This window comes from Oncorhynchus tshawytscha, linkage group LG32 (genome assembly GCF_018296145.1).
Source record: "Oncorhynchus tshawytscha isolate Ot180627B linkage group LG32, Otsh_v2.0, whole genome shotgun sequence".
Lineage (NCBI taxonomy): Eukaryota > Metazoa > Chordata > Actinopteri > Salmoniformes > Salmonidae > Oncorhynchus > Oncorhynchus tshawytscha.
The window spans coordinates 5,929,277-5,950,532 of NC_056460.1; the positions used below are offsets into that span (position 1 = coordinate 5,929,277).

A 21,256-nucleotide genomic window follows, 5' to 3' on the forward strand; every position below is an offset into this window, starting at 1 on the left:
CTTCTCCTTGTGCAAAGTGTGATGAATTGTTGAATGATGCACAGTGACACCATCTGCAGCAAGATGATGTTGTAGGTCTTTGGAGGTGGTCTGTGGGCTGTTTTTGACCGTTCTCACCATCCTTTGCCTTTGCCTCTCCGATATTTTACTTGGCCTGCCACTTAACAACAACTGTGCCCGTGGTCTTCCATTTCCTCACTATGTTCCTCACAGTGGACACTGACAGCTTAAATCTCTGCGATAGCTTTTTGTAGACTTCCTCTAAAGCATAATGTTGAACAATCTTTGTTTTCAGATCATTTGAGAGTTGTTTTGAGGCCCCCATGTTGCCACTCTTCAGAGGAGAGTCAATTGGCCACCTTAAATACCTTTTCTCATGATTGGATGCACTTGTCTATAAAGTTCAAGGCTTAATGAGCTCACCAAACCAATTGTGTGTTCCAATCAGTGCTAAGTAGTTACAGGTATTCAAATCAACAGAATGACAAGGGTGCCCACATTTTTGCATAGCCTATTTTTCACATCTGATTTAATTTCATACAACTTAATATTGCTACACTAAAAATCTTTGTCTGGACAATACCCCAGTATTCAGCTTTTATTAGAAAATGAATGGCATGCCACTGTGATCCTTTTCTGTGACAACAGAGTAAATTATTATGCAGCCTCAGAGGGGTGCCCAAACACACATATATATATATATATATACACACACACACAGTGGGGCAAAAAGTCTCAGAGTATGAGTGCTGATCTAGGATCAGGTCCCTTATAATTATATTATATTCCTTATAATCTAAAAGAAAACTGATCCCAGATCAGCACTCCTACTAAGACAGGCTTTATGAATACAGGCCCTGGATGGGTGCCCTCTTGTGAAGATGCGCTTATATGAGAACTTCTACTTGGTTAGCTAGACTGCGACTTGACTTGGTGTCACTCAAACATTGAATCCCTACAAACAAAAGCCATGAGGTGAGAGGATTAGGTGAGTGGAGTGCTGGTAATTCTATAAGAGGATAAGACACTGAGGGGATGATGGATTACTTTAAAAATACCATCACCACCATCATTGTCTTAATCAATATCATGGTCATTTAACTCATTTGTTTTTCAAAACGTTTACAAAGGGATTTATAAATCAAAACATTGACACATCGAATGGAAATAATGGAAAAATTGATGTAATCAATTTATCACTAGTCACTTTATATAATGTTTACATACCCTACATTACTCATCTCATATGTATATACTGTACGCTATACCATCTACTGCATCTTGCCATCTTGATGTAATTAACTTTAAACAATGGCACTTTATATAATGCTTACATACCCTACATTACTCATCTCATATGTATATACTGTACTCTATGCCATCTACTGCATCTTGCCTATGCTGTTCGGGCATCACTCATTCATATATTTTTATGTACATATTCGTATTCGTTCCTTTACACTTGTGTGTATAAGGTAGTTGTTGTGAAATTGTTAGGTTATATTAGTTGTTAGATATTACTGCATGGTCGGAACTAGAAGCACAAGCATTTCGCTACACTCGCATTAACATCTGCTAACCATGTGTATGTGACAAATAAATTTGATTTGATTTTGTAAAACAGTTAAGTGCATTGCACCATCTTATGCTAATTTCCAGTGATTCTTTGCATCATTATCCTCATTACCATCATCATCATCACTTATTTACAGCCCCAAAAACTAAAAATTTATCTTTTTGTCAAGAACAGTATTACCAGGAGAGGTCATTCAAAACAATCTTGGATCACTTTTGCACTTCCCCCACTAGTGGTTAAGGTACAGATTGGGGGAGGGGAAGCTTAACCTAGATCTTTACCTCGGAGAAACTTCACCCCGGAGAGCACCAGAGGTCAAAAAAGTAGTCAAAGACAGTACACTATGAAGACAGGAAAAAAACTGTTTCTCCAAAAGAAATCCTCGATCACACTTGTAGGTGATGTCATGGCGATGTTAGCTAGCTGAGCTCATGCACAGAAACACGTCATCGGGTGTAAAGGTCATCTCGTGCCAAACTGCGCATGTGCAGGCTGCCAAATCGAAACGCACTCACTCGATATAAAGTCGTTTTTGACAAAAGCAAAAGCTTGTCAGTTTGTCACTTTCACAAAGCTAGAGTAATAACATGTTCAAATAATTTAGGACATTGGCTCGAATCTAGGTTGTGCCTTTAGATTTCAATAAAATGAACAATTTTTCACTTCTCTCATTGACTTCTCAAACCCCAGCCTGGTCTACCTAGTCTGCTTCGCAAGCGTTCCCAGAGGTCTCGCGATGTTGCATCTGTTTTTTTTTCTTCCAATTATCGTGCGCGACCACAGATTATCCATTAAATTGACCAGATACCTTAAGTGGCCATTCTAACAATGAAAATAAATGTCTTAAAATGGAAGGCAGTTAACCTGGGTACCAGTCTCTTTAGCGAATCCACTCCCTGTCGTCATGTCCCAGAGACTACAATTCCAACCACAAAACATGTAATACAACATGTTGTCATGGAAAATGACAACATGTGGGGTGAACAACAACCAATGAGCGACTCCGCTGTAAATCCAGCACATATTGAACCTTGAGATTGCAGAATGGGCAGTCTTTTTGGCAATGACAAGGAGTGGTATGAAGTGGAACGTTAGCTAAAGAGACTGTTATGCAGACTAGAAGAGAGTCGGGAAGAGGCAAGATCAGGTGTGGGACCATTCTAGCCAATGAGAGGGCAGATACGCGCGTGAACAGGCACAGCGCCGTTAAAAAAAAAAAAAAACGTTATATCAGTACACTCATAACCTAAGCACTACAAAACGTATATTCAATGCATTGAGAAGCCTGGGTCCATCGATGCCACATATCAAGTTTCATACAGACCGTGCCAGAAGAGTAGCATTTTAAGTGTTTATCACAAAATTAAAAATGGTGGAACATCGTGGCAAATTTGTTCCTTGTAAGGAGAGGGACCAATGTACTGAATTTCATGACTTTCTGTCAAATGGGCTGAGGGGCGTGACCTTTTAAAGTTAGCATTTTCAATATCTTATAGTGCCACCATCTGGCCAATCAGTGTAATTTTGTAAATGCTGAATCTCTATTGCAAGACGGATCATTACACCGTTTCGTCAAAATCGGGTTAGTGCTATCTGAGATATCGCATGTGACTAACGGACAGACACACATCCACAGTCCTCTCCCCGATTTCATTGTGGGGGGAACTAAAAATGAAGCCTTCTTGCTAACCATGGGGGTGACCTTGTCTGCATCCCAAATGTCACCCTATTCCCTAGTGTACTACTTTTGACCAGGGCCATTATGATTCTGGTCAAAAGAAATTAACAATGTTAGGATTAGGGTGCAATTTGGGACACAGCCCTCGACTTTGTCACAGTCCAAGAGTTTCAGCCCGGTCCCAGATCTGTTTGTGCAGTCTTGAAAACTCCAATGATTTTACATATTTATTTATTGTATTTATGACGGCCTACCCCAGCCAAAACCGGACGACGCTGGGCCAAGTTTCCACTGCCCTAGGTGACTCCCAATCATGGCCGGTTGTGATACAGCCTGGAATCGATCCAGGGTCTGTAGTGACGCCTCTAGCACTGAGATGCAGTGCTTTAAACCGCTGCACCACCCGGGAGCTCAACATGACAGAGACCATAGGAGTTGGCAAGACAGCACAAACAGAGCTTGGACTGGGCTACAGGGGTGGATCTTAGTAGTCTAATGTAGTTTCCTCGAATCATCTCCTCTCATTCATCCGCAATGATTTGTACACAGGGAACAGGTGAACGTAATATTGTGGATGCTTCTCTCAAACTAGTCAATATGTTTACTCTCTAGTTCTTTCATTTTAGTGCAGAACGCAGATGAAGGAACTGAAGAAGTACTCCGGCATAAATCAAAATATGGCAACACTACGTACAGTAGGTGCAACCTTATACAGATACAGAATGCAATGTTAGCTTGCATTTGTGCATCTGTACAGACCGATTTGAAATAAACTGTAGGTTGGATGCTCAAGGTTTCTCCTACATGGAAAGGCAGAGGGAGAAACGTATAAGACCAGTCAAAACTCAGAATGATGCAGAATGACTCATGCTCAATTGAGTGGGAGCAAGGGAGAGAAAGAGAGTGGGAGCAAGGGAGAGAAGGAGAGAGAGTGGGAGCAAGGGAGAGAAGGAGAGAGAGTGGGAGCAAGGGAGAGAAAAGGAAAGTGTGCAAAAGGGAAGAGACGGAGAACAGAAAGGCGAGGCGACAAGGGCAGAAAAAGTTAAACAGATGGGAGACGGGCGGGGTCAAAGAGAGGGGGAAGGATGGACAAGGAGAGTGTGATAAGGACAGAAAGAGTGACGACAGAGAGAAAGAGAAACAGAATGAGAACAAGAGGGCAAAGGAGACCAAGAGAGAACAAGACCGTGAACGAGAGAGCAAGAAAAGGGTGGGTGAGTGACATGGAGTAAGCCGGGAAAATTTCGTTCCGAGGCTATAATCACATGGCGGGCGAGTGGCAGAGGTTCTCAGAAAGACCATGCCGTTCAGGTTTTCTTAAATTTCTTCATCCACCCTACCAGACTCTGTAGGTTTAAGACAGAGTGAGGCTCTAGCTAGCCTGGAATCCAAACCGATAATAGGAGACTGGACATGTGGTTGGGATGGCTAAAGCTTGGAATCCAAACTGGTATGCTCCGTTTCACCATTGTAAAGCCTGGACACCAAACTGGCATATTCCGTTTCACCCATGATTCCTACCTAGCCTGGAATTCAAAATGAAACGGAGCATAATAGAGTTTGGATTCCAGGCTACAGTTGAAGTCGGAAGTTAACATACACCTTTGCCAAATACGTTTAAACTCAGTTTTTCACAATTCCTGACATTTAATCCTAGTAACAATTCTCCATCTTAGGTTAGTTAGGATCACCACTTTATTTTAAGAATGTGAAATGTCAGAATAATAGCAGAGAGAATGATTCATTTCAGCTTTTATTTCTTTCATCACATTCCCAGTGGGTCAGAAGTTCACATACACTCAATTAGTATTTGGTTGAATTGCCTTTAAATTGTTTAACTTGAGTCAAACGTTTCAGGTAGCCTTCCACAAGCTTCTCACAATAAGTTGGGTGAATTTTGGCCCATTGAGCTGGTGTAACTGAGGCAGGTTTCTAGGCCTCCTTGCTCGCACACACCTTTTCAGTTCTGCCCACACATTTTCTATAGGATTGCGGTTAGGGCTTTGTGATGGCCACTCCAATACCTTGACTTTGTTGTCCTTAAACCATTTTTACACAACTTTGGAAGTATGCTTGGGGTCATTGTCCATTTGGAAGACCCATTTGCAACCAAGCTTTAACTTTCTGACTGATGTCTTGAGATGTTGCTTCAATATATCTACATCATTTTCTTTCCTCATGATGCCATCTATTTTGTGAAGTGCACCAGTCCCTCCTGTAGCAAAGCACCCCCACAACATGATGCAGCCACCCCCACAACATGATGCAGCCACCCCCACAACATGATGCAGCCACCCCCACAACATGATGCAGCCACCCCCACAACATGATGCAGCCACCCCCACAACATGATGCAGCCACCCCCACAACATGATGCAGCCACCCCCACAACATGATGCAGCCACCCCCACAACATGATGCAGCCACCCCGTTTCTCCAAAAAGTACAATCTTTGTCCCCATGTGCAGACGCAAACCGTAGTCTGGCTTTTTTATGGCGGTTTTGGAGCAGTGGCTTCTTCCTTGCTGACCGGCCTTTCAGGTTATGTCGATATAGGACTCGTTTCACTGTGGATATATATACACACTGTTGTACCCGTTTCCTCCAGCATCTTCACAAGGTCCTTCGCTGTTGTTCTGGGATGAATTTGCACTTTTCGCACCAAAGTACGTTCATCTCTAGGAGACAGAATGCGTCTCCTTCCTGAGCGGTATGGTGGCTACATGGTCCCATGGTGTTTATATTTGCATACTTTTGTTTGTACATCATGAAAATGGTACCTTCAGGCATTTGTAAATTGCTCCCAAGGATGAACCAGACTTGTGTAGGTCTACAATTTTTTTGTCTTGGCTCATTTGATTTTCCCATGATGTCAAGCAAAGAGGCACTGAGTTTGAAGGTAGGCCTTGAAATACATCCACAGGTACACCTCCAATTGACTCAAATTATGTCAATTAGCCTATCAGAAACTTCTAAAACCATGACATAATCTTCTGGGATTTTCCAAGCTGTTTAAAGGCCTAGTCATAGTATGTAAACTTCTGCCCCACTGGAACTGTGATACAGTGAATTATAAGTGAAATAATCTGTCTGTAAACAATTGTTAGAAAAATTACTTAGTAGATGTAGATGTCCTAACAGACTTGCCAAAACTAGTTTGTTAACAAGAAATTTGTGGAGCGATTGAAAAACAAGTTTTAATGACTCCAACCTAAGTGTATGTAAACTTCCGACTTCAACTGTAGGTTTTAACTATCCAAACCACATGACCAGTCAAAGCCTCCCATGTAGCCAGTCTAGTCTAATCCGCAGGTTGCCTAGTAGTGTGTAGCAGAGAAAGACCCTGTTGAATTATTCTAGATGTCCATTATGCAATTATATGGTGGAAGAGGGACGTGACGTCGTGCTGCATTACCCATGACAAGGTGTGAGCAGCACATGACTGTGGGAATGTGGTTAAAGGGGACACGGCGCCGCCTCGGTGCTGCATTTTCCCACAATGTGTGTGTGCGCGCGTGTTTAACACACATGTGTAGGGGACAAGAGGTTACAATACTTATTCCATATTTTGTTGTGTTACAGCCTGAATTCAAAATTGATTAAATATATTTTTCTTACCCATCGAAACACAATAGCCCAAAATGACAATTAAAAACATGATTTTAGGAATGTATTGAAAATAAAATATATAAATATCTAATTTAAATAAGTATTCACACCCAAGTCAATACTTTGTAGAAACACCTTTGGCAGCAACTTTGAGTTGTCTTGAGTCTATGTGCAAAACTGATCTGGATATTTTCTCCCATTCTTCCTTGCAGATTTTCTCAAGCACTGTTAAGTTAGATGGGGATCGGTGGTGAACAGCAATCTTCAAGTCTTTCCAGTTTTTCAAATGGGATTCAAGTCTGGGCTTTGGCTGGGCCACTCAAGGACTTTCACATTCTTGTTCTCTTGCCATTCCAGTGTTGCTTTAGCTGTATGCTTAAGGTCATTGTCCTGTTGGAAAGTAAAATCTTCGCCGCAGTCTAAGGTCATTTGCACTCTGAAGCAGGTTCTCGTCAAGGATTTGCCTGTATTTGGCTCCATTCATTGTTCTCAGTCCCAATTTAATCAATTTTGAATTCAGGCTGCATGGGTCAAGGAGTATGAATACTTTCGGAAGGAACAGTATGTGATGGGATAAAATAGTAATGTCTCAATGCTAATATTTCCACAGTCTGTGTGTGCGCACACGTCATGTGATACTACTGAGGCAGTGTTCCTCAATTCTGGTCCTGGGAAACCACTGTTTAATTTTCCTCCAGTAAGATATCAATTTACAGTATACAGTGGTTCTTCCTTCAAAAGTTGCATCGTACTGCAGCACAGCTTGCAGTCTGCCGCAGAATGCTTTAATATTTTATAATTTCTGCCCTCTATATGGCACAGCTGTCAATTATTTGGTCCTTAAATGAAACAGGTATTTTTATTTATCACAATTTTCTTTAACCCCTTTTTGGTCTTTAATGGAGGACCAACAGACAAGACATTAATTGCCACAGTTTAGACTACCGATAGATCAGGGTTATAACTCCCCCTTGTGATAGTGTGGTACAATGACAGAATACCAACATCTACCACTAACGGTCGCGGCATAAGCTCATAATTTTTAAAGGAAGAACCACTGTAGCAAGCCTGTTGTTGTGGGGAAAGATATTGAGTGAGAGATGAGTCCCCCTTGGGATTTTGGGTCTATGAAAATATATTGATCATAGCTAGCATACTACATGCTTCAAAAATGACAGAGCGCCTACAGTTATGTTTGGCATGCAGATTATGATGTATAGCTATGTTGACATAATCCGGACAGTATTTAGCAGGGATGGGTGACTCCAGTCCTGGAGGCCTTCTGAGTGTCTGCTGGCTTTTGTCTGATCTAGATCTGGGAAACTGGCACTCCCGTCCTGAATCCAGCCAGATTGACCTGTTCTGCGCTGGCCTGGTTACGCATCCACCGTAGTTCTAGAACAGTACTGCACAAGACAGTTTGAAAGGAAAATACTCAAGCAAGCACAGTACGGTTCAGCATGACAGTGTGAGAAGGGTACGCGCAAACAGAAAAAATGTATGCGCAAAACAGAAAAATCAACGAGTAGACACCCACTCAGCCCCCCTAGAACCAAAGCCCCCCTAGTTGTCCGCCCCTACCATAAAGACTGAAGGTGTGGTGTAGTCGAGTGTAATGTGGTCCTCACCTCTCCTGTTTGAGGGCATACTCCAGCATCTTGATCCTTCTGACCAGGTCCTTCTTCAGGTTCTCCTGGCCCTTCCTCTCACCCTGCAGGAAGGCTATCTGGGCCTGGAGGAGAGAAGAGGTAAATTTCCTGAATAAAATGTGTGTTTTTGCTTCAGCTGAGCTATCTTTTTATGGCAGTGTAAGTTGTAGTGGTAGTAGTGATTGCAATAGTAGTAGTAGTAGTAATAGTACCAGCAGTAGTATCAGTACCAGTAGTAGTGACTGTAGGTGTTTAATTCAAGGTGAACATTAGACCAGGAGAGACAAAAGAAGGTATGTATGTAAGTAGTGGTGCACCGATACACAATATTTTCCTTGCCAAAAAAAACCCGATACCGATAACCAATATTTACAATTTTAGCAGCCTTTTAAGCATTCTAGTACAGTTAAATAGTTAGCACACACACACACACAGCAGTCTAAGGCACTGCATCTCAGTGCAAGAGGGGTCACTACAGTCCCTGGTTCGAATCCAGGCTGTACCACCTCCGGCCGTGATTGGGAGTCCCATAGGGCGGCGCACAATTGGTCCAGCATCGTCCCGGTTTGGCCGGGGTAGGTCGTCACTGTAAATAAGAATTTGTTCTTAACTGCCTAGTTAAGGTTACACCACACAAACAAGTTATTTTGTTGGCATTTACGTACAGTGGTTCCTCCTTTAAAAGTTGCGGCACACCTTGCGGGCTGCTGCAGCATTCTGTGGCACGTTATCTAATTGACAAGTCATTTTTTCTGTTCATGCAAGTTATTGCTAGTTTGCCACCGGAGGGCATCTTTGAGATGCTGGGGTTTAATCACCCGACGGGAAGGAAGGAGTAGGCTGTCCTTGTAAATAAGAATTTGTTCTTAACTGATTCCATATGAGTTATTTCATAGTTGTGATGTCTTCACTATTATTCTACAATGTAAAAAAAAAGTAAAAAAATATAGAAAAATCCTGGAATGAATAGGTGTGTCCAAACTTTTGACTGGTAATTATTATGGTGTTTCTATTCCATGAAAAATGAAAGACCATCTGGGTTTCTGTTAGGATGGAACAGAAAATATGGCGCTGGATAACATGATGGTTGGCAGTACAGTACTGGGCTATTTAGCTAAAGAATCCCTGTGTCGTGCGGACCTGACGAGAGACTGGGGTTCCAGTCCAAGACGGGGAGGAAGGAGTACTGATTACATAGCTGTCATGTCTTCACTATTATTCTACAATGTAGAAAATAGTAAAAATAAATTAAAATCCTGGAATGAGTAGGTGTGTCCAAACCTTTGACTGGTACTTGCTTAATTAGATTAATATTATGGTGTATCTATTTTATTACAAACAAAAAAAAAACTCGTTTCGCTCTTGGAGCACACACTGGACGTTCAGGCCGAGGGGCAGGATTGATTTGAGCGTTCTGCTCTTACAACGGCAGTCAAGCACACAAGCGAACATTGGCTAGCTTGCTAGCTACTTCCAGACACAAATGAGACCACTCTGACCATTTTACTCACCCTAGCAGAGATGGTTAGGTAGTTTATGTTAACCAGAGTGTTGGTGACTAACTGGAAACAATTTAATTACACTTTTCTTTTTTTTAACGTTTACAGACACAGGCCATATTCGGGTTTGAATCCTGCTCCCTGCTTGTTTCATTTGAAGTCGTGCACAATTATCAGTTTATTATTTGGTTTATATTGCCCATTCATTGCCAGTTAGAGACACCGAAGTGCATTGGGACCCAAAAGCATAATCAGTGCTCTAACCCCCCCCTTGGTCATTAGGGCAAATCTGGTCGGTGATAGGACGTTTTTTTCCCCCTCACACCTAGTTCGGCTATTAGACTATTCTTTAGTAAAGGTTGAATAGTCCATTGTTCAGCTATTCAAATGTAGATATTGCCAGATGTATGTTCACTGTACAAGGAACAGGCCGTGGAAGCTTTATTGCTGGTAAAAATGTCCACAATCAGAGGTAATTAAACTGTTGTGTTATTTTTCTCTCTTCCTCTCTGCCTATCTTGTTGTACATGGAACCAGTCTCACATGCATTCTTTAAAAAAACCTTAAGATGTCAGCTGCTAATTTTAAGACCTACACCACAAACACGCAGCCATTTTCACTGGACTATTAAGCCCCCGTTGCTGCTAAATGTATAATCACTAATACATATGTTTATTTTGAGCATTCCAGATTCAGCAGGTGGAGGACCTGCTTTATCAGGAGGATAATCAGGAAACACTGACAATGAGGTCACGGTTCCTGACATCCCATGCCCCGTCTACTGAGAATCTTGCTGTGCTGCAACATCATGTGAACCCTACCACTGACTCCTCGTCTTTTGGTAAGGACATATACATGCACGCTCTTCATTTAATTATGAGTCTCCAGCGTTTTTAGGTGCAGTCCTCCCACACTACGTTGGATATTGTTTTAGCCAAAGTGCCACTCTTGATAATGGCAAACATTTGTATTTTTTGGAGGAGGGTGAAATGATAGCAGGCCCTAGCTGTCAAAGTGAGAGAGTAGGCTATTCTGGATAGAGCACGTACTTTTGTGTAGTCTATTTCGTGTGAGGTTCTCTGTCCTCAGATACAGAGAGCTGTGAAAGCCTGTCTGTAGTTTAAGAGGTACCAACAAAGGGCAGTGGTTCTCAGTCCTGGGAATGGGGACTCAAAGAGGTGCACATTTTTGTTTCTGCCTTAGCACCACACAGCTGATTCAAATGATCAACTCATCAAGCTTCAAGTGGTATTTATGTATTCATTTGTGATGCTATCCTTGATAAAATCCTGCTATTGTCACATGCATCTATCTAGCCAATGTTATCATGATTTGTTATAAGGGATATTATACAGGAAGTATTAAATAGAGAGATGCAGTAGTCCCAGAGTTAATGATCCAAGGTCAGTTCTGAATTTCACCTACTGATGATTATGATGACTGACTGTTAGAACAAAAAAAAACAAAGCTTAATCATTCTCTCGCTCTATTCATCTGTCTCTCATCTGCAGGTATGTTTTGATGTGAGAGAGGAAGCCAGTCCCGTCAGCCACCTCACCCGCTCTTAAGATAACCTTCGGACCAACTGGGAGTCCAAGTCTGGTTAGGAGACACTGCAAAAGACACTATGTAATTGTGATGAACTGAGAGAATATTAGGGTAGCACTGTAATTCATTAATAATATGCTGTCTTCCCTGCTCCTCTGTTTTACCATTTTCCTTTGTCTTCTACACCTCTCTCCCCACCCCCTCTTCCTTCCTCGTTTTTTATCATGTCAAGCAAAGTGGCACCGAGTTTGAAGGTAGGCCTTGAAATACATCCACAGGTACACCTGCAATTGACTCAAATGATGTCAATCAGAAGCTTCTAAAGCCATGACATCATTTTCTGGATTTTCTAAGCTGTTTACAGTCAACTTAGTGTATGTAAACTTCTGACCCACTGGAATTGTGATACAGTGAATTATAAGTGAAATAATCTGTCTGTAATTGTTGGAAAAATTACCTGTGTCATGCACAAAGTAGATGTCCTAACCAACTTGCCAAAACTATAGCTTGTTAACTAGAAATTAGTGGTGGTTGTGTGATTGAACTAGTGATTCAACTAGTGGTTGAAAAACGAGTTTTAATGACTCCAACCTAAGTGTATGTAAACTTCCGAATTCAACTGTACATGCAGACAGAGCATCACTCAAAGAATGGAGTTTGATACACTTGGTGCTGAATATGACTGAAAAAAGAATGTCTCAGAGATTCGTACCTGAACCGCACCTTTATTTGCCAAGGTAGAGTACATGATACAATGTGGGGATCTCATGCGTGGTAGTAACTACAGTACATGTATAAAGGACTTGCATCCCTGGCACAAAGTTATTACATTCTACTCAATCCATAGGCTTCATTAATGCCATTCAGACTTGAAGTCAATACAACAACTATGACAGCTGAGTTAAAAAAAATAATTTTCTTTATTTCACCAGGTAGGCTAGTTGAGAAAAAGCTCTCATTTACAACTGCGACCTGGCCAAGATAAAGCAAAGCAGTGCGACAAAAACAACAGCCCCAGTTACACATGGGATAAACATACATAGTCAATAACAGAATAGAAAAATCTGTATACAGTGTGTGCAAATCAAGTAAGGAAGTAAGTGGTGAGGTTCATAGATTGGTATGAATATTAGTTCAGAACCTAAAGTTTTAGGGTCCATACACAGATCAGCCTCACACTGTAGCTAGCTACACATCCATAAGCATACAGTTATTTTTATCCTCCACTACACAATAAGCAAATAAATAGTTAGGTAGCTAAACGCAGCAAAAAAAGAAACGTCCTCTCACTGTCAACTGCGTTTATTTTCAGCAAACGTGTAAATATTTGTATGAACATAAGATTCAACAAGTGAGACAAACTGAACAAGTACAACAGACATGTGACTAACAGAAATGGAATGTGTCCCTGAACAAAATGGCAGCAGATTTGCCAGGTCTTGCTGTGAGATGTTACCCCACTCTTCCCCAAAAGCACCTTCAAGTTGCCAGACATTTCTGGGGGGAATGGCCCTAGCCCACACCCTTCGATCCAACCGGTCCCAGACTTGCTCAATGGGATTGAGATCCGGATCGCTGGCCATGGAAGAACACTGACAATCCTGTCTTGCAGGAAATCAGTCATACTGCTCATTCTGGAGGGACATGTCAGGATGAGCCTGCAGGAAGGGTACCACATGAGGGAAGAGGATGTCTTCCCGGTAACGCACAGAGTTGAGATTGTCTGCAATGACAACAAGCTCAGTCCGATGATGCTGTGACACACCGCCCAAGACCATGACGGACCCTCCACCTCCAAATCGATCCCGCTCCAGAGTACAGGCCTCTCGGTGTAACGCTCATTCCTTCGACAATAAACGCGAATCCAACCATCACCCCTGGTGAGACAAGACCGCAACTCGTCAGTGAAGAGCACAGTCCTGTCTGGTCCAGCGACGGTGGGTTTGTGCCCATAGGCAACATTGTTGCCGGTGATGTCTGGTGAGGACCTGCCTTACAACAGGCCTACAAGCCCTTAGTCCAGCCTCGCTATTGCGGACAATCTGAGCACTGATGGAGGGATTGTGCGTTTCTGGTGTAACTGGGCAGTTGTTGTTGCCATCCTGTACCTGTCCCGCGGGTGTGATGTTCGGATGTACCGATCCTGTGCAGGTGTTACATGTGGTGGGCTACTGCGAGGACGATCAGCTGTCCGTCCTGTCTCCCTGTAGCGCTGTCTTAGGCGTCTCACAGTACGGGCATTGCAATTTATTGCCCTGGCCACATCTACAGTCCTCATGCCTCCTTGCAGCATGCCTAAGGCACGTTCATGCAGATGAGCAGGGACCCTGGGCATCTTTCTTTTGGTGTTTTCAGAGTCAGTAGAAAGGCCTCTTTAGTGTCCTAAGTTTTCATGACTGTGACCTTAATTGCCTACCGTCTGTCAGCCGTTCCACAGGTGCATGTTCATTAATTATTTATGGTTCATTGAACAAGCATGGGAAACAGTGTTTAAACCCTTTACAATGAAGATCTGTGAAGTTATTTGGATTTTTACAAATTATCTTTGAAAGACGGTTTCTTTTTTTGCTGAGTTTGTTACTTCAGCTGTATTGTATGGCAAATATAAGGCAGAACAATTGTACATTCAATTTGCAGTAAATGCTTTAGCTAGGTATATTCTCTCAGGAGTCCCTAAAAGATTAAACACCACAAATTCATACTCAGGTGTTATGACATAACTTACTAAATCGCGATTTTCGTAAATTGACCTCGACAAAGAAATATGCACAAACAATTCCCTTCATTAACTAACATATTCCTCTCAATTGTACAGTTTTACTTGACTCGTTATGACGTTTTAACTACTTACATTTGCTTCCACCGTAATGCTTTGTCAGCCATCTTTGCTGAAGAAAGTTACCAGAGATGGGTGGCTCGAGTCAAATTCGTCATTGGAACCACTCGATATGATTTGTCATATAAAAACCTTGAGACCCAAATGCATAACGAGTGCTCTAACTGCCCCGTGCAGTGGTCTGGAGCAATGAAGCCGTGACGCTGGATACCTCTAAGTCCCGCGGTTTAAGCTTGCAACTTTAAGGAGGAACCACTATGTCCCCATTACCAGGAAAACAATCAAAACCCATTTATTTCACTTACTTGCTGTGCTGTTTCGTTGTTCAGTCGTTTCATTCTCAACCAGGATTTCATCATACATGTCAAGCAGTGAAGTCTGTCCGTGGCCTCACTTCCATGGTGCGCATTGTTACTGTGTCCATTTCCGTCTTGTCCAGCTGTGTATGTAACGTAAACCCCGTTTTTTTGTCTGTACATAGCATCGAGCACGGTGGAGATACAGTAAAGAGAGAATGTCACCGAATCGCTTGTTCACAGCCTGTGTTGGCAGTTTAGTTGAGCAGGTGTTTCAATGCCATGACAGAGGCTATCACGTCTGCTGCAGGTGCAATTGATGAGCTTATTTCTCCAGTAAGTTGTTTGAATGGAGCTAGCTAGTGTGTTCATGTTTCCAAGTTTCAAACATGTTCTCAAATGCCATTGAAATGGCAGCAGCGGTATGAGAACCAGCACATTCATAAGCATGCAATGCGACTTTCAGTACGAAATCTTCGACGATCCAATGTGCTGTCAGACACGGACTGCATGCTCATGGGGCTGATATCGCTGGTCCACATGTTAATCGTGAAGCTAATAGCAGTGATGATATTACTGTGCAACTCCGGAAGGGCAACATCTGAAAAATAGCACACGTGGTAGTGTGTACCGGTGCTCAACCGGTCAGCGAAAGCCAACATCACCCACAACAGAGAACGGTTGATTGTCAATTCCATTATCTTGGCGTTAATGGATTTCGCCTTTGAGTTGTTTCACTGAAATTGGTCTTACTCTTTCAAATGACTGCTCGACTTGTTGACTGCTCGATCCACACAGCAGACATTGTGGGCTAGGTTAGGAATGCTGTGTTGCACTTGTAGCGCTAACTTTACATGGCGTCATTAAGTCATGTACCTACGTTATATAGGTATGCACGTCAGCTATGACATCGGTTTTGCATATCGGCGTTAAACTAGACATCAGGCCAACGTCGACATTGCCATTTTTAGGTAATATCGTCCGATTCCGATATATCGTGCATCCCTATAAATAAGCCATCAGTAAAAATAAAGTGGATGCACATCTAACAAACTTTCACAGGAGCAGGGTGAAACAAAGGCCAGCAAAAGAAGATTAATAACTGCACATTATTTGGCTAGGTGCTCATTTAGTTGTGCCGATTGTGGCTTTAAAGCTGAATAGGGCTTAAGTGCAATATTTTGGGAATAGGGTGCGATTTGGGATGCACTCATGCCTTTAACAGTAGACCAGTACCGGAACCTGTTTTCTATAAAGTCTAAGGCTACTCAACTGCGATACATTTCCTGTTGTTTGTTTTGATCTGGATTATTTTAACTGCTTTCAGGCATCTTAGCTAGTCAGCCGATTCATGACATAATGCTATGGTTGACTGATGAACTCACCGAGTGGGTGTTTGTGAAAGTCGCATTTAAAAAAGGACAGATCCGGGCCATTCTTGTTTATCACCTTGTAATAGTTAAGGTTAGGATTGGTATAGGCAGAACCGATCCCGGATCTGTCGTTGGGGTGGACTGGCTAATTGTGCCAGGCCACACAGGGACAGCACTCTAATCGTAACTAATCCAATTAAGGATAAACACAAAAAGGATTTGTTTTCCTCCCCAATAACACACACACACAGTGAGTCACATACAGACACACAGTTTTCTAGGACTAGTATCGGGCCGTATAGAGATGAGACATTTTGCTAAACCAGCCAAATAATTTCCACCCACGCACGCACACCCTAAAACTGTCACGCCCTGGTCTAAGTATTTTGTGTTTTTCTTCATGTATTGGGTCAGGCCGCAATCTACACGCTGCATTTTGGTCCGACTCTCCTTTACACCTAGAAAACCGTAACAGAATCACCCACCACCAACGGACCAAGCAGCGTGTCAACAGGCAGGAGCAGCCCAAAGAGGAGATGCGCTATAAGGATTTCTGGACATGGGAGGAAATCCTAAACGGAGAAGGACCCTGGGCTCAGCCTGGAGAATATCGCCGTCCCAAAGAAGAACTGGAGGCGGCGAAAACGGAGAGGCGACGGTATGAGGCAGCAGCACGGCGACTCGGAAGGAAGCCTGAGAGTCAGCCCCAAAAATTTATTGGGGGGGGCTCAGGGAGAGTGTGGCAGAGTCAGGAGTCAGACCTGAGCCAACTCTCCCTGTTTATCGTGAGGAGCCAAGGAGGAGACCAGAACCAGAGCCGGTGTTGGAGGTGAGCGAAACAGAGACTGTGAAGGAGTTAATGGGGAAATTGGAGGAGAGAGAAATGAGGGAGTTGCTGTGTTGGTGCTTTTTGCATGGAATTCGCCCGACGGAACGTGTCGGGGATTTGATGGCACCTGGGTTAGCGCTCCATACTCGTCCTGAGGTGCGTGTTAGTCGGCTGGTGAAGTTGGTGCCAGCCTCACGCACCAGGCCTCCTGTGCACATCCCTAGCCTTGCACGTCCTGTGCCAGCACTGCTCTCAAGATCTCCAGTACGCCTTCACGGTCTAGCCCATCCTGTGCCACCTCCACACTCCAGCCCTCCGGTAGCAGCTCCCCGCACCAGGCTTCCTGTGCGTGTTCTCGGTTCAGTACCACCAGTACCAGCACCACGCATCAGTCCTACAGTGCGCCTCGCCTCTCCAGCGCTGCCGGAGCCTTTCTCCTCTACAGCGCTGCTGGTGTCTCCCGCCTGTTCAGCACAGCCAGAGCCTCTCCCCTCTCCTGCGCTGCCGGAGTCTCCCGCCTGTTCAGCGCAGCCAGAGCTGCCAGCCTGCATAGAGCAGCCAGAATGGAGCAGCCAGAGCTGTCAGCCTGCATAGAGCAGCCAGAGCTGTCAGCCTGCATAGAGCAGCCAGAGCTGTCAGCCTGCATAGAGCAGCCAGAGCTGTCAGCCTGCATAGAGCAGCCAGCCTGCATGGAGCAGCCAGAGCTGCCAGTCTGCACGGAGCTGCCAGTCTGCACGGAGCTGCCAGTCTGCACGGAGCTGCCAGTCTGCACTTGTTCCTGTCTATGTGTTAGGTTACACAAGTATAGGCTGTTTCGGTTTTCGTTACGTTTATTGTTTTTGTAGTGTTTGTTATTGATTCGTGTTTTACGTTCGTTATTAAACATGGATCGCAATCTACACGCTGCATTTTGGTCCGACTCTCCTTTACACCTAGAAAACCGTAACAAAAATGCTATTTTCTTCTCGGTATATTGTACAACTGCGCAATAAAATGAATATTTCTTTAAATACTTAATGTTAATAATAATTTTTAATTAGCAGAAAATGTAGTCTAATTAGAATAGGCCTATTTAAACACTTCAGTTGAAGTGAGACTGTATATAATAGGCCACAAAACACACTTGCAGTATACTTCACACGCTCACTGATCAAACCCTATCTCGTAAAACCCTCACAAAAACCAAAATCAGAAGGACCTTTCCACTCCAAACTTTACAGCGAATTCCAGTTGCTGATAGCGAGGGTTGACCATTATCTGTGCTATTCATCTCCAAAATGGCCGTTTATTTGGCTGTCCACACATTCCTGGTGCATTGTAGAGAGCCACAGGGCTTTCAACCCCCACATATCCCATTGACACCGGAATGCACTGACATACCAAGCACTTCAGCCAAAACAAGCCCCTTTTTGGTCCAAAAACTCAACCCAGGTTTAAACTACACGTCCTTCTATTCTAAGCCATTTGGACTTGGTAGAGCTCATAATTTATGTATTTTCGGAGTCCATTTCGAGTCTCATAGCAAAGGGTCTGAATACTTTATTAATAAATTAGCAAAAATGTCTAAAAACCTATTTTCACTTTGTCATTATGGAGTATTGTATTCGAATACGGCTGTAACCTATCAAAATGTGGAAAAGGTCAAGGGGTCTGAATACTTTGCAAATGCATTATACATATAAAGTGGGTAAAAGTGTGTAAACATTATTAAAGTGACCAGTCTTCAATGACTATGTACATAGAGCAGCAGTCTCTAAGGTGCAGGGTAGAGTAAGCGGGCAGTAGCCGGCTAGAAAAAATGACTAAGGTTCAGGGCAGGGTACTGGGCAGAGGCTGGCTAGTGGTGACTGTTTAACAGTCTGATGGCCTGGAAATAGAGTTGTATGCACCTGTACTGTTTCCACCATCTAGATGGCCATGGCTCAGGGGGCTGGGTACACCTTCAGTTAACAGGGCAAATAAAGCCTTTGTGTGGGTGTGCATACAATAAACCAATGTTTAGTAATCAAGACCTAAGTACCAGTGACTCGCTCAATTCGGAAGGGGTCAGATGACGCAGAAGCTATGCCACAGGACTGTTTTGCTAGAACAGACTGGAATATGAGAGCTGCCGCTTTCAAGGAGCGGGACACTAATCCGGACACTTATAAGAAATCCCGCTATGCCCAAAGACGAACCAACAAACAGGCAAAGCGTCAATACAAGACTAAGATTGGATCATGCTACACTGTCTGACGGTCGTCAGATGTGGCAGGGCTTGCAAACCATTATGGACTACAAAAGGGAAACCCAGCCTCGAGCTGCCCAGTGACGCAAGCCTACCAGATGAGCTTTATGCCTTCAATACAAGCTTCAAAGCAGGCAACCCTGAAGCATGCATGAGAACACCAGTTCTTCCGGACGACTGTGTGGTCACGCTCTCCGTAGCCGATGTGAGCCAGACCTTTAAACAGGTCAACATTCACAAGACCGCAGACGGATTACGTTTACTCCGAGCATGCGCGGACCAACTGGCAAGTGACATTTTCAACCTCCCCCTTACCGAGTCTGTAATACCTACATCTTTCAAGCAGACCACCGTAGTCCATGTGCCCAAGAAAGCAAATGTAACATGCCTAAAAGACTACCAACCTGTAGCACTCAGTCGGTAGCAATGAAGTGCTTTGAAAGGCTGGTCATGGCTTACATCAACACCATCATCCCGGAAACCCTAGACCCACTCCAATTCGCATTCCGCCCCAACAAATCTAAAGAATACGAAATCTCAATGCAAGCCACACTGCTCTTTCCCACCTGGATAAACAGAACACCTATGTGAGAAAGCTGTTCATTGACTACAGCTCAGCGTTGAACACCAGTGTCCTCAAAGCTCATCACTAAGCTAAGGACCCTGGGACTAAACACCTCCCTCTGCAACTGGATCCTGGACTTCCTGAAGGACCGGCACCAGGTGGTAAGGGTAGGCAACAACACATCTGCCACGCTGATACTCAACACGGGGGTCCACCTGGGGTGCGTGCTTAGCCCCCTCTACTCCCCGTTCACCCACGTCTCCAAAACCATCATTAAGCATGGTTTGGCAACTGCTCGGCCTCCGACCGTAAGGCGCTAGAAGGTAGTGCGACTATTGACATTCACTCCCCCCCTTTGTTTTTACACTGCTGCTACTCGCTGTTTATTATCTATCCATAGTCACTTTACCCCTACCCACAGTAACAAATTACCTCGACTATCCTGTACCCCTACACATTGGCTTGGTACCGGTACCCCCTGTATATAGCCTCATTATTATTATTATGTAATTTTCTTGTTACTTTATTTGATTAGAGTATATTTAGTAAATATTTTCTTAACTCTATTTCTTGAACTGCATTGTTGGTTAAGGACTTGTTAGTAACATTTCATTTAATCTAACTTAATTTTACCTTTAAACTCAATGTTATGTTGTAACATGCCATGAATCATATCCTGAGCCTGTTCAGACTAGCCTGATCCCAGATATTTGTTTGTGCTGTCTGGCCAACTTGGAACAAACGGTTTTGGGACCAGGCAACATTTGTGGCAGGCTCTAAGGGTCATGCCTCTAAAGCACTGTGGCTAGTGTACATTTAGCCTGGGCGGGGTGAGCCCCCCCATACCCCTGGCTTTGCTGGCATGGTGGAGAGAATGCAGATGAGACGCTTGTTAATTAGGTGATAAATGTCTGCCCTGGTCAAGCCAGGCTGGGCCTTCCTCTTTCTCTCTATCCCTCTGTCACTCTGTCCCCATCTCTCTCTCGGTCTCTGGATGCCGCCCTCTCCTGCTCGCTTTCCCTCTGTCTCACACTCTTTAGCCTTTCCGTTTCTATATTTCTCTAGCCGCCTCTCTCACTCGGTCTCTCCCCATATCTCTCCTTAACTCTGTCCCTCAATCTCTTTCTCTTGATCTTTTGTAGTCTCTCAGCCTCTCCATCTCTCACTTTAAGCCTTCTGGCCTGATTCTAGGCATCCCAGATAGCACAAGCCACCTGGGAAAAGGAGGTGGGGGGGGGATTCCACGCATATAAAACCCAGGCTGGCTCCCCTCATCGAGGACGTGCGCAGACTGCGCACTCGTGACTCGTTAATGAGAGACGTCTTAAAATACTCCATCTGTTAATCCGATTTAATGCCAAAAGCGACATTTCAAAATGGTGTTCACTGACTGTGATATCTGATGTACGATACTAGCATAGCTGTGGGAATGAGGGGGGAAAAAAAGGTGAATAATCTTAATATAGAGGCTGAAATGGACTTCTTAAGTGCCGATGCTCAAGTGATGCAATTCTGCACCAGTGAACACATTCTAGTAATATATGCCATTTAGCAGACGCTTTCATCCAAAG

The 21,256-nt window shown here is 43.6% G+C and overlaps 1 protein-coding gene across 5 annotated transcripts in view; it reads right to left on the reverse strand.

The window, feature by feature from the left end:
• Positions 1-21,256, reverse strand: part of LOC112230402 (striatin) — a 90,657-nt gene that overhangs the window by 31,209 nt on the left and 38,192 nt on the right. For 4 of the 5 annotated variants that reach the window (XM_042310901.1, XM_024396691.2, XM_024396692.2 and 1 more), the window contains exon 2: positions 8,492-8,595. In XM_042310901.1, coding sequence (XP_042166835.1) covers positions 8,492-8,595 — 104 coding nt within the window. Of the gene's footprint in view, positions 1-1,857; positions 2,002-8,491; positions 8,596-21,256 lie in introns of those variants that run through there. The other variant, XM_024396693.2, reaches the window with a different exon arrangement.